General features: G+C 38.6%; 1 protein-coding gene across 1 annotated transcript; it reads right to left on the bottom strand.

Moving 5' to 3' along the window:
• Positions 1–642: 642 nt before the first annotated feature.
• Positions 643–11,973, bottom strand: LOC110627162 (trehalase). Its single transcript, XM_021773426.2, has 11 exons — positions 11,135–11,973; positions 10,737–10,856; positions 10,004–10,119; positions 9,828–9,928; positions 9,612–9,721; positions 2,150–2,222; positions 1,898–2,065; positions 1,716–1,803; positions 1,204–1,303; positions 905–1,118; positions 643–812 (listed from the first exon to the last, which is right to left on the bottom strand). The coding sequence occupies exons 1-11, from the start codon at positions 11,731–11,733 to the stop codon at positions 729–731; spliced, it is 1,773 nt and encodes a 590-aa protein (XP_021629118.1). The 5' UTR covers positions 11,734–11,973; the 3' UTR covers positions 643–728.
• Positions 11,974–12,353: the final 380 nt, after the last annotated feature.

Genomic DNA, 12,353 nt, shown 5'->3' with positions numbered 1-12,353 from the left:
AGTATTATTTGATCACTATCACTACTACTGCTTCTGTAGCATATCCAAGCTCTGTGTCATTATCAGGAAACCTAATCTTCTCTAACATCACTAGCTGACATATTATAGGATTCAGAAAATCTTACCCTAATCACTCTATTCCTATTGCATGGATTAATCATCATCACATCATAACCACAAGAAAATTCATCTCCACACAATTTCATTATTATGATTATTATAAGGTCCACCTCCAGCTAAATCCACAGTGATCTTTAATTTTTCCTTGTAAATTATCTGTGCAGCTAATTGTTTCCAGTTACTGCTGCTTAGCTGATACCACATGGAGCAATTATTAATTATTGCATGCAAGATGTTTATTACAAAGTTAATGTTGCGTTTAACAGTTCAGGTCTTCTAGAAGTTTGTCTTATATCTCCAGATGCTGGGACTATGCATGAATTGAATAGCAGAGTGATCTTGCATGCTCATGTCTGGAACCTACCATGGTTGTTGATTGGGGAAAAGCTCAGAAGCAGAAAGTGACCCTAATTTAATTCTTCAACTTTTTGTCCCTTTTCTAGATTCATCTAAGTAGACAGGGGAAGCAAAGAGAAAGGATGCATGCACATAAATATACATTGTATATAAATGAGGAATCTCTTTTTTTTTTTTCCTTTTTTTTAATAATCTTTCAGCAATTTAGCCCAGAAAATGATACAAATCTGGTAATGTAATCTCCTAGCAAATCAGCAATCTATCCTCTGATCTTGAGGCCATCCAAACTCCTCCAAAAATGTCAATACAACTCCATTTGACCAACCAAAGCCAGTCTGCATTTTCAACCAATCAAAAACATCAACAGGTTAGTTGGAATACACTATATATTTTCTTCTACAGTTAGGCTTAGGCTTTTCCACTATACCTGTGGTACATATTCACCACCACCTCCAAATTCTCCGCACTTCTCTACATTGTATTTTTCATGCATTGCACCCGTTTTCTTGTATCCGACATAGTTTGTTCTGATCCATCTAGCAGCTATGTCTTCTGCCAAAGACCTTGCTTCTTGTGATCCAGATCTTGCCAGACCTTCAACTATAATGTGCTGAAGTGGAGCCCAACCATTTGGAAAGTCCCTGTTGGTGGTACAAGTTCCATCTGGTCATTCACAATTACACTGTCTGGTCCCAGACAAGGTACGTGTTGAAATATGTCGCTTACCATTGTTGTCCTGAATTTGTTAAAGAAGTGGCAATTCCAGCAGCACAAATCAAGCCTGAACTTTGAAGACTTCTCATGACACTCTCCACCAAATCAGTATCTTTGCATTCACACCAACAAAAAGCGTTATCAGAGTTTATCCAGTTACAAATGAAAATATGATTGTAAATTGGTATAGCCTGATACATTAATCATATTGCTCGAGTCCAAAGGCCCAACTAAGCTGTTAGATTAGTTATACATATAGTACGCTTTGAACTTGACTTGGTTAAAAAGGATGCCTGCAAACAGTAACAAGGGACCGCGGAGCTGAAAATGCTGCTAAAACACATTCTTTTTCCCAAATTGGAACAGGAAAAGAATGACCTTAATTGTAGTTGAAGCTTGCGCTTTGAATTATAGAACTTCCATTGCAACATCAAGGAAAAGACTTCAAGCAATGCTCGAGTGGTTATCCTCTCTATTATGCTTACACTTACAGTGTCTACAGTGGATTTGAGAGAATCACTAACCTGAATTGAGCAGATCAATCCACAAAGGAGAAAAGTTTGAAGCAAACACATTCTGATTCTGGTTACAAGCGTTCCATGTTTGAGATACCTGAACATAATAAATAAAAAAAATCATTAAGAATTTGCAGAAAATATTACAACTATCATAGACGGGGCGAGAAGAACTTTCAAGATTACATCACCTGACATGTGGTGCCTGTAATGAGCCAGTAGTCCAGCCACTGTCCCATCTTTTCATTCCAGAAAACAGAGTTGATTGCCCTCTTTCTTGCTTGGGAAGCTTCCAAGAAGCTCTCCGCAATGCTTTCATCTCCAGTTTCTTTAGCCAAGAAGGCAATGCCTAGTTCCATCTGAATAAATAGAAAGAATACTTTTGTCACATCTTGCAAAAATTACTAACTATAAGACTTGGAATAAAGTATGCTGAGTCGTGCCTTGAGTATAAAGACATTTAAATCGACAGGTACAACTGATGTTGTAGCCAAAGTTGTAAATTCTGAAGAATTCCTGAAATAATAAAACAAAAACAAGGAATGTCAGGATTCAATTAGTAGGCATCCATATCTAAAATTTTACTCAGGCCTGATGATAGCAACCAGCAGATGCTGGTTGACTAAATCTGTTGGTCAATTATTAGCTACTGATTTTATGAAATCTTTTTATTTTATTTGTGATTCTATTTTTGTTGTTTGAGAATATTTTCATATTTGTTGCTTCAGTATTTTTAGGAGTTACAGTTAAAACTCAGTTGTATATATACTCCTTCTTTTCAATAAAATGGGGAAATTAATTCTCTAGTTTTTAAGTACTTTACACTCAAGAGATTTCAGATCCTCTCTAAGTCTGCAAACATAGGCAGAAGAAAGAACCACCCTTCTTCTTCTTCCAAACCTGACCCACTTTTCCAGAGACCCCTAACTAGATCACAAACAGGGGCCTGTATCAATTTGGTATCAGAGCCAGCTGTTATGGGGGATCAAACTCAACAACAACTTGAACGAATGATGAAAATGTTCCTTGACGAACCGGCTGCTAATAAAGCTAGACAAGATGAACTAAACAGAAAATTAGAAGCTCTTACCCTTGATTTAGCAAGCGTTAAGGAAGCCATAGCAGTGACCGGAAGCAGCACACAAGAACGTACATCAAAGGCAAAGGGACCAGCCATTTCCACTGGTTCTGAGACTCGATCAGGAAATTCCATTTTCCCCAAAGTTACTAAATTGGATTTTCCTAAGTACAATGGCCTTGAAGATCCTATGGGGTGGATTAGTCGATGTGAGCACTTCTTCCGCCATCAACAAACACCAGAAGAAGAGAAAGTCCAGCTGGCATCGTATAATTTGGTAGGAGTGGCGCAGCCTTGGTACATGCAGTTTCTTGATGATGTTCCTGACCCATCATGGACAGAGTTCAAAGAGCAATGCAACATTAGATTTGGACCTTCGATTCGATCCAACAAGCTGGGAAAGTTAGCCAAATTGAAACAAACTGGTTCTGTGGCAGATTACCAGAATCAATTTGAAATCCTAGTTGCAAGGGCAGGAAGTCTCACACAAATGCAAAAGGTTCAACTCTATATTAGCGGGCTGCAAGAATACAATTGTGAACGAAAGCAGGCAGCTTTGGAACAGTATGGTTCTCATGAAAATAAGAGAACTAGTGCACCATCAATATCAAATTCATTACCTGCTAGAACGGTGAAAAGGCTAACACGGGCTGAGATGGAAGAACGAAGACAAAGGGGACTCTGCTTCAATTGTGAAGAACCATTTGTTCGTGGTCATCAATGTAAAAGGCTATTTTGGCTTGATTTAGTGGAGGAAGATGATGACATGGACCTTAGCAATGACTGCCTACATGACATAAAGCCAGAAATTTCACTCAATGCTATCACAGGTATTGGTTCCCCACAATCTATGAAGTTGGAGGTCAATCTGAATGGACAGAAACTACTGGTTCTGGTGGACTCTGGGAGTACTCACAGTTTCGTTAAGTCTGAGACGGCAACACACCTGAAAGACAAGACAGACCAGAGGGATAAGTTGTAGGTCACAGTGGCTAATGGAGAACAAATAATTAGTCCAGGTACTTGTCGAAATGTTCCTCTTACATTGGGTCAGTATTCATTCTCTATTGATCTACTCATTCTTCCCTTGACTGGATTTGATATCGTTCTGGGAGTAAATTGGCTCAGGACTTTGGGACCAATTTTATGGGACTTTTCTCACATGACTATGGTGTTTTTTAAGCAACAGCAGCAGATTCAATTGCAGGGAATTCAGCCCTCTTCAATAAAATTGTGCTCCATCCAATCTGAGCACACTTCAGATAATCGCTTGCTTGGATTGCTGGCTGAATACTCAAATCTTTTTGCTGAGCCCACAACGCTGCCCCCAAGTCGTCATTGTGACCATCGCATTGTATTGGAACCACATACAAAGCCAATCGTGGTGCGCCCATATCGATATCCTCATATTCAAAAAGGGGAGATCGAAAAGCAATGTTCTAATATGTTACAGCAAGGGATAATCCGTCCAAGTAGATCACCGTTCTCTTCTCCGGTGATTTTGGTTCCCAAGGCGGATGGATCATGGCGCCTTTGTGTTGATTACAGGGAATTGAACTCCAAGACTGTCAAAGACAAATTCCCGATTCCTGTGATTGATGAATTACTAGAAGAATTAGGGGGAGCAAAATTTTTTACAAAGCTTGACTTGCGATCTGGGTATTTCCAAGTTGGAATGCACCCTATGGATATTAAAAAGACTGCTTTTCGCACGCACCATGGCCATTTTGAGTTTTTAGTGGTGCCATTCGGCCTCACCAATACTCCTTCAACTTTTCAAGCCCTTATGAATGAGGTATTTGGGCCTTACCTGCGGAAATTCATCTTAGTATTTTTTGACGATATCTTAATTTTTAGCAGGACTTGGGATGAGCACCTCCAATACTTGAAAACAGTATTTCAGCTGCTGGCTCAACATCAATTGTTCCTAAAAAAATCCAAGTGCTATTTTGCCCAAACTCAGATACAATATTTGGGGCATGTAATTTCAGCTGCCGGGGTACAAGCGGATCGCACCAAAATTTCAGCAATGTTGGATTGGCTACAACCTTCTTCTATTCGAGGCCTCCGGGGGTTTCTTGGTCTTACTGGATATTACCGCAAATTTGTTCCTCAGTATGGAATCATTGCAGCTCCATTAACAGCTATGCTCAAAAAGAATTCTTTTCATTGGACAGAAAATTCCCGCACAGCTTTTCAAGCATTGAAACACGCAATGACTACCACCCTGGTATTAATTCTACCTGATTTTTCTCAACCATTTATAGTAGAATGTGATGCATCAGAGGCTGGAATTGGGGCTGTCCTACTGCAAAACAATAGACCAGTGGCGTATTTCAGTCAAGCTATGGCAATAAGACACCGAAATCTGCCCGCTTATGAGAAGGAATTAATTGGGCTTGTCAAGGCTGTCAAACAGTGGAAATCTTATCTTTGGGGCTGCAAGTTCATCATTCGAACTGATCATTACAGTTTGAAATTCCTTTTGGAGCAAAAAGTACTCTCTCCATTCCAACAACGTTGGTTTAGCAAACTAATAGGTTTTCTCTTCTCAGTTGAATATAGAGCAGGCAAGCATAATACAGTTGCTGATTCGCTCTCTCGTCGCGATGAAGACGTTGCAGCTCTTATGGCCATTTCAAAGCCTCAACTAAACTTATTTGATGAAATTCGAAGGGAGCAGCTGCAAAATACTGAAATTCAGCAATTAATCACAGCTGTAAACAGTGGAACAACAGCACTGCCTTGGAGTTTTAAGCAGGGGCTTTTACTTTATAAGGGACGAGTTTTCTTACCCAACAATTCCCCATCAATTCAATCTGTGATTTCTGCTCTACACAATCAAGGCCATGAAGGTTATCAGAAAACCTTGTATCGTATCACTAGAGATTTCCATTGGGTTGGCATTAAAAAGAATGTTCGTGAATTTATCCGCACTTGCTCTGTTTACCAACGCCACAAATCTGAAACACTACACCATGCGGGTCTTATGTAACCTCTGCCTATTCCCACTCAAATATGGGCAGATATCTCTCTCTGACTTTGTAGAAGGGTTACCCACATCTAAAGGAAAAAATGTTTGATTGGTGGTCGTGGACAGATTCTCTAAACAAGCTCATTTTTTGCCTCTCTCTCACCCTTACACAGCAGTAAGTGTTGCCCGACTCTTCTTTGATTGTATTTTTAAGTTGCATGGGCTACCAGAAAGTATCGTAAGTGATCGTGATGCGACTTTTACAAGTAACTTCTGGACTGAGTTATTCACCTTATGTGGCACTAAACTTTCCTTTAGTTCGGCTTATCACCCTCAATCAGATGGTCAACCGGAGGTGGTTAACCGTACTATCGAAATGTATCTTCGATGTTTCACAAGTGATCGTCCTACCAAATGGATGGAATGGTTAGCTTGGGCTGAGTATTGCTATAATACAAGCTTCCATTCTTCATTGAAGGTTACTCCATTTGAGGTCGTGTATGGCAGGCCGCCACCGCGATTGCTTTCGTATTCACCGGGAAGTACTCATTTGGATGAACTAGATATTGCTCTCCAATCTCGTGATGCATTACTTTCTTCTTTGCATAAAAACTTGTTCAGTGCTCAATATAAAATGAAAGCTTACTACGATGCTCGTCGTCGGGATGTTCAGTTCAAAGTTGGAGACAAGGTTTTGCTAAAACTTCAGCCTTATCGCCAAAAGTCTCTTGCTACTAGGAAAAATTAGAAGTTGCTTCCAAAATATCATGGCCCATTCCCTGTTCTCAAGCGCATTGGGACGTCGGCATACAAGTTAGATCTTCCTCCTGATGCTCATATTCATCCAGTATTTCATGTTTCCTTGCTCAAACCATTTCATGAAAACATGACTGGTAACCTGGCTGATCAAGTGCTTGAGGACAAGCACGTCAAAATGGGAGGGCGTAATGATAGCAACCAGCAGATGCTGGTTGACTAAGTCTGTTGGTCAATTATTAGCTACTGATTTTATGGAATCTTTTTATTTTATTTGTGATTCTATTTTTGTTGTTTGAGAATATTTTCATATTTGTTGCTTCAGTATTTTTAGGAGTTACAGTTAAAACTCAGTTGTATATATACTCCTTCTTTTCAATAAAATGGGGAAATTAATTCTCTAGTTTTTGAGTATTTTACACTCAAGAGATTTCAGATCCTCTCTAAGTCTACAAACATAGGCAGAAGAAAGAACCACCCTTCTTCTTCTTCCAAACCTGACCCACTTTTCCAAAGACTCCTAACTAGATCACAAACACGGGCCCGTATCACCTGAGTACTGCAAACTTTGCTGTCACGTAGTGAAGTTCTCAAGGCACCAGAACTTACACTAGAACTGAAGAAGAATGAAGAGGAGAAAGAAACAGAACAGAACAGAAAAGGACAGAAGAAAAAGATCCAGAAGGGAGGGAAGAGGGGGAGAGAGAGAGAGAGAGAGAGGAGAAGAAGAAGAGAGAACAAAAATTAGAGAGAAAATGATTCCCTCAATTACTATGCTGCCTTCAAATACAATTCACTCCCTGTTTAACCATTTGTAACTGATCTACAATCCAACTCTCTGCTTAACTAACCAGACATTTACTTAACTCTCATTAACATCATTAATCATGATATTCCCCACCTTTTAGAATCACTCTTTATATTCAAGAAAATGAATTGTGCTGTTCTTCCGTGATAATGCTTCCAAGAGGTAATAAAGTTCAATTTTCCATCTGGATGTGGAACCAATTACTAAGCTTGAAACCCCAGCTAGAATTCTCATTATCCTTCCACCATCCAGAATTGCGACTGAGTTTCCCATTTACCGAAAAACTGATTGCACATAATACAAGAAACAACAACAACCAACTCCTAAGCTTGAAAAAACCCCAGCAAGACTTATCATTATCCTTCCATCATCAAGAATTGAAACTGAGTTCGCCATTTTCCAAAAAACTGATTGCACATAATTTAAGAAACAACTACACAACCATTCCTAAATAACTGCCAGTCAAGAACTTTTGTGTCCCTAGCAGAATGCACGACCAGTGCAATAATAATTACAAGTCAATTGCAGTATGGAATACCGTCCTCCTCCTGTCTGTAAAAAAAAATTGGGCCCCAAGAATATATGCAATTACACCAATACACTTCTTCAGTCCCATGTGATATGCTCATATCTGCTACATGTTCCACCAGCACTTTCAGTTATCAATGACATCAAAGCAATTGAAAGATGCAGCTTCCCATGCAAAGACAACAAAAGCATGGAGACCACACCAAGCAGTCCAGCATGAATACAGGATTTGGCATAAGCAGCAGCTGAGTTGAGTAGTTTTCTTTTGTCATTTTGACATTTTTACGAGCATCTTCAATACAATTCTTTACTCAATAGGGATCTTTCTTGGCCTTCTTGATATCTCCTATTTATTTCCCATTAGAATCAGAAAATCACAAGAATTGAGTTTTGAACTCACAATCATAGACCCCAAGTACTGCTACTTGCGTAAAGACACCAACATAACTCTTTTGTTCAACGAATAAAAAAGAGAAGCTCAGACAAGCATAACCGCCTTCAATTCTAGCTCAACAATGCTTCCCTTCTAAAATATGAATAACAATGAAATGAATTGCAAAGCTTCAATCAGAGTTCTTGACTCAAAACCTTGCCGCTGGATACAATTACGGAACCATTTTCTTAACCCTGATTTATCGTTCCTTCTGGAATTATCTTTGTTGAATATTTCTTCCGCAGTCTACCATGTTTTAAGATTTCTTCTCATTTCATTTAAATCCCTGATGGGATAGTTTGAACGGAGATTATTTCTGCTTCCAATTTCTATCAAGATTGTGCAGTGCACATTTCTCATATCAAATCCTTAGTCTTTCCCTCTGAGCTAGTAACCCCAATTTGTTGTTATCACTTCAAAAAGTCTCATGTCTATGTACCTTGAGTGATATTGCTTGAACCAACTCCACCATCTTTACTCCCAAATCCAACTATTAAATTTTCCTATTTTCTGATCCACCAACTCCAGGTGTCTTCTAAATCCCTTCTCAATGACCTCACAAGTTGCATCTTCCAATTTGAGAAACTTTTGCTTCCAAGATTGCACTTCCACGACTTTGTAATTTTAATCACCAAAGACCAGGAAAAAGATTGATATGGAAAAGATTTGTTTTCAGAGAAAGAATAGGGTATTTTGAGGGAAAATCAAGAAAAGAAAACAGAAAGAAGAATTCCAATAAGAAAAGATAGGATAGAAATTGGAGAAAGAAGGATTTCAAGAAAGAAAGAAATAAGCAGGAGAGTATAACAATCCGCAACCAAAGAAAGCCATGAATCAATTGCTCTGATACTAACTGTTACATAGCAAGGTTCTCAAGGCTCCAGAACGCCAGAACTGAAGAAGAAGAATGAAGAGAAAAGAAAGAAACAGAACAGAACAGAAGAAGACGATTCAGAAGAAAGTTATTAGTAGGGGGGGGGGGGGATAGAGATAGCGAGAGAGAAAATATCTGTTGTTCATTGAATAGAAGATTGATTCCCTCAATCACAATGCAAAGTCTCTATATACATTTCACTCCATATTTAATAATCTGTAACCGATTTACTAACCAACCATCTACTCAACCAACCAGCTCACTCCCTTGACTCTCACTAACATCCTCAATCATGAAATTTGCAAAGTAGAGTTCAGCGTTTCTGATATTTCATTAGCATAATTGCTATTGATTATTCAATAGATAAACACAGTCTGCAGCCAATGGGGTAGAACCCTGGATAATTTTGTTAAGAAAAGCAATAACTTTCGTGGATCAATTATTTGTATCTTACCTCATCCATCTTGTACTGAAATCCCATCCAGATTCAGCAGCAGAAGCCAGTTCTCGGTAAAATTGCTGTTTATCAGAGATTTTCGAGAACTTGGAAGCAGATTTCTTGTCCTGGAAAAGTAAATAAGTTAACAAATTGAAACCTCCAAGATGCTACACCATATTGTCTACAGCGTGGAGAATGACATGCTAAACTAAGCTTCAGGGGAGAACATACTATGGTTGCAGATTCAGGCCTGGGTTTATTCCACATTGCATAATACCGACTTAGTGTGTGATTTCTGCCTTGAGCATCCTGGATGGTAACTTTATGCACTTCTGCAGCAAGGAATTGCCGATTACAGAAGTTCAAAACAAAGCAAAGAAAGCAGACAAAGGCACTTCACATAATACCCGAATTCCAAAATCGATGTTCCTTCAGCAATTCAGGCAGTGCCTTTTTAGCCAATTCCACATCACCAGTCCTATTATATATCTCATAAACCATCGCACTCAGGAGTGGAGGCTGGCTGCAAAAGTACCGCAACAGTGGAACAGGAAATTAGATGTGCTAGTTCACAAATGAAAGAATCTTTTTTCTTTTCTTCCCTTTTTCTTTCTGAAGCTACATATGTCAAGCAATAGAGTTTTGGACACAAAAAATGAAATTGTCCAAAAATCAAGAGGAATTCCGTTAAATCTCCGCAACAGGGTATTTTTGCACATATCAAAATCCTGCTTATCCAAATAACAGAAGGCATGCATGTTTGCAAAACCCTAGGATGTTTTAGTGATCAAGACTTCCCATGCTAAAACATTTGACCTCCGATTCATAATGGCGCAAGCAACTTTTACCATTGCAGCAAGGGTCACATTCAGTCCCGATGCATCACCATTCAAATGTAAGGGGCATGAAAAGCAATAGCTTTAAGCTAATAAAAAGATGATTAAATTGAATGGCAAAGGGAAAGAGAACAAGCATTACTGAGAAAAAGCAAAGCCTTGAGCCTAGCGACAAAAAGAAATACAGATTTGGAACATGTGCTATGGGATGGTTAAATGAAAACAAACACCCTTTTTTTTAACAAAAAAAAATAAAGAGAGATTATGAAGATCAATTAATTCAAAAAAATTACAGCAACTTTACCTCCTATTGGTGTAATAGACCCTTGATCCATTGGGGGCATAGCCATATATATTTACAAGGGAAAGAAGATTGGTCACAATTGCTTTTGCAGTGTCATACATTTTACTTGCCAGCAAACCCCTGCAAGAAAAGTGTTTATATCACCAATACCATCAATCTAAATTAACCCCCAGTGAAACCGTTACTGCTTCCTTTTTATTTATTTATTTATTTATTTATTTTTTCAAAAAAGGAAAGAAATCCTAACAAAAGGACAATGTCCAAAATTAAACCTAAATCCTTCTCTAATTCCAAAGGGAAAACTGGGGCTTTCCAAATGCAGAAACTCCAAGAAAATATAAACAAATGTACAAAGAAACCAAAAAAATTCAGTAAACAGCCAAAAACGCCGAACTAGCCTGATCGTCCAATAGGAATCCCAATAATAAACTTCTCTAAAACGTGAGCCCGGCACGATTACAGGCGCTCGCAAGGGAAGCATAGTATGCAATTCGGGTTGCTTCCTGACTTCGTCCGAGAGTTTTCTACTCAAATTCTTCCATAAAGAATGAACCTCCAGAGCCCATGCCTTCACCTCCGGATTCTTGACCTTAGGCAAGAACCCATCAGGCTCTGGCAGAAAATCAGGTGGGTCATAATACACCAAATCCTTCCCTGCATCCTGAAAATACATTGCTAAAAACTCCTCCAAGTCCTTAATGGAAACCGTCCCATTTTCATTCCTTGGGAGCCCATTAAAGGCCTTCTCAGTTGTTGAGAGATTGAAATTTAAGGACAAATCAACATAAAGTTTTGGATCAAAGTTTCTTTCTCCAAAAGTGGAAAGAGCAGTTTCTTGAAGGCGTTCAAGAAAGATAATCAAGGGTGTTGTGGGAACTACAGGGCCCATATCCTTACATGTGAAGAAAGAATTTGACATGATTGGCAGCGGGGAAAATATGCAGAAAAGCAATAGAAAAATATTATCAAGCTTTTGAGTCTGATGTGCTGTTGCCATTCTTGAAAGAGAGTGACTTTGAAGGTTTGGTTAGAGAAAAAGCCATGATTGGTATTGGATATATGATGGAGAGGAATTTGAAGGAGCCGACGATTGGAATTTTCAAGATGTTGACATCTAGTTTTTTCCTAGTAATGATCCTATTGGAATCACATCAAGAGCTGGAATCTTTAGTTTTATTTTGAAATATTGATGTGAACTTTCTTGGTTGGAGCCTGATTGTCCTCATATATAATATATTAGAGAGAGAGAAATGAGGAACGGTCACAAAATGGATTGGAGCTCCCATCAATATAATAAGGTCCAGACGTGTAAACTTCAGAAATTACATGTCATCTTGCTGAAATCGTCACGGGAGCCGCATAGAGGCGACCTTGACTTCAGAAAGCCGCATAGAGGCGACCTTGCCGTCTTGAATTGTCTTTGTTATTTTACAAATGGTTGCATCCCAGCCACTTGCTTTTTCTTGGTAACTTATTATATATAAATTGACTTATTACTAATATTATATATATGGCAAGATCAAGTCGGGATAATAACTAATTAGATATTTTTAAATATTTAATTCAATTAAATTTTAATTAAAATAATTATAATTAAATTTAAAATGGGTCGAATTT

This window comes from Manihot esculenta, chromosome 1, assembly GCF_001659605.2.
Source record: "Manihot esculenta cultivar AM560-2 chromosome 1, M.esculenta_v8, whole genome shotgun sequence".
NCBI classification, from domain to species: Eukaryota; Viridiplantae; Streptophyta; class Magnoliopsida; order Malpighiales; family Euphorbiaceae; genus Manihot; species Manihot esculenta.
The sequence above is the reverse complement of the archived record's forward strand: the minus strand, read 5'-3'. Positions and strand labels throughout refer to the sequence as shown.

Excerpts from the sequence above, each read along its gene's own strand:
- LOC110627162 (XM_021773426.2), bottom strand. The coding sequence starts at position 11,733 with ATGGCAACAGCACATCAGACTCAAAAGCTTGATAATATTTTTCTATTG. Across the intron at positions 9,929-10,003 it reads ACATCGATTTTGGAATTCGG|AAGTGCATAAAGTTACCATC; the intron begins GTATTATGTGAA and ends TCCTTGCTGCAG. Across the intron at positions 813-904 it reads GTGGTGAATATGTACCACAG|ACTGGCTTTGGTTGGTCAAA; the intron begins GTATAGTGGAAA and ends TTGAAAATGCAG.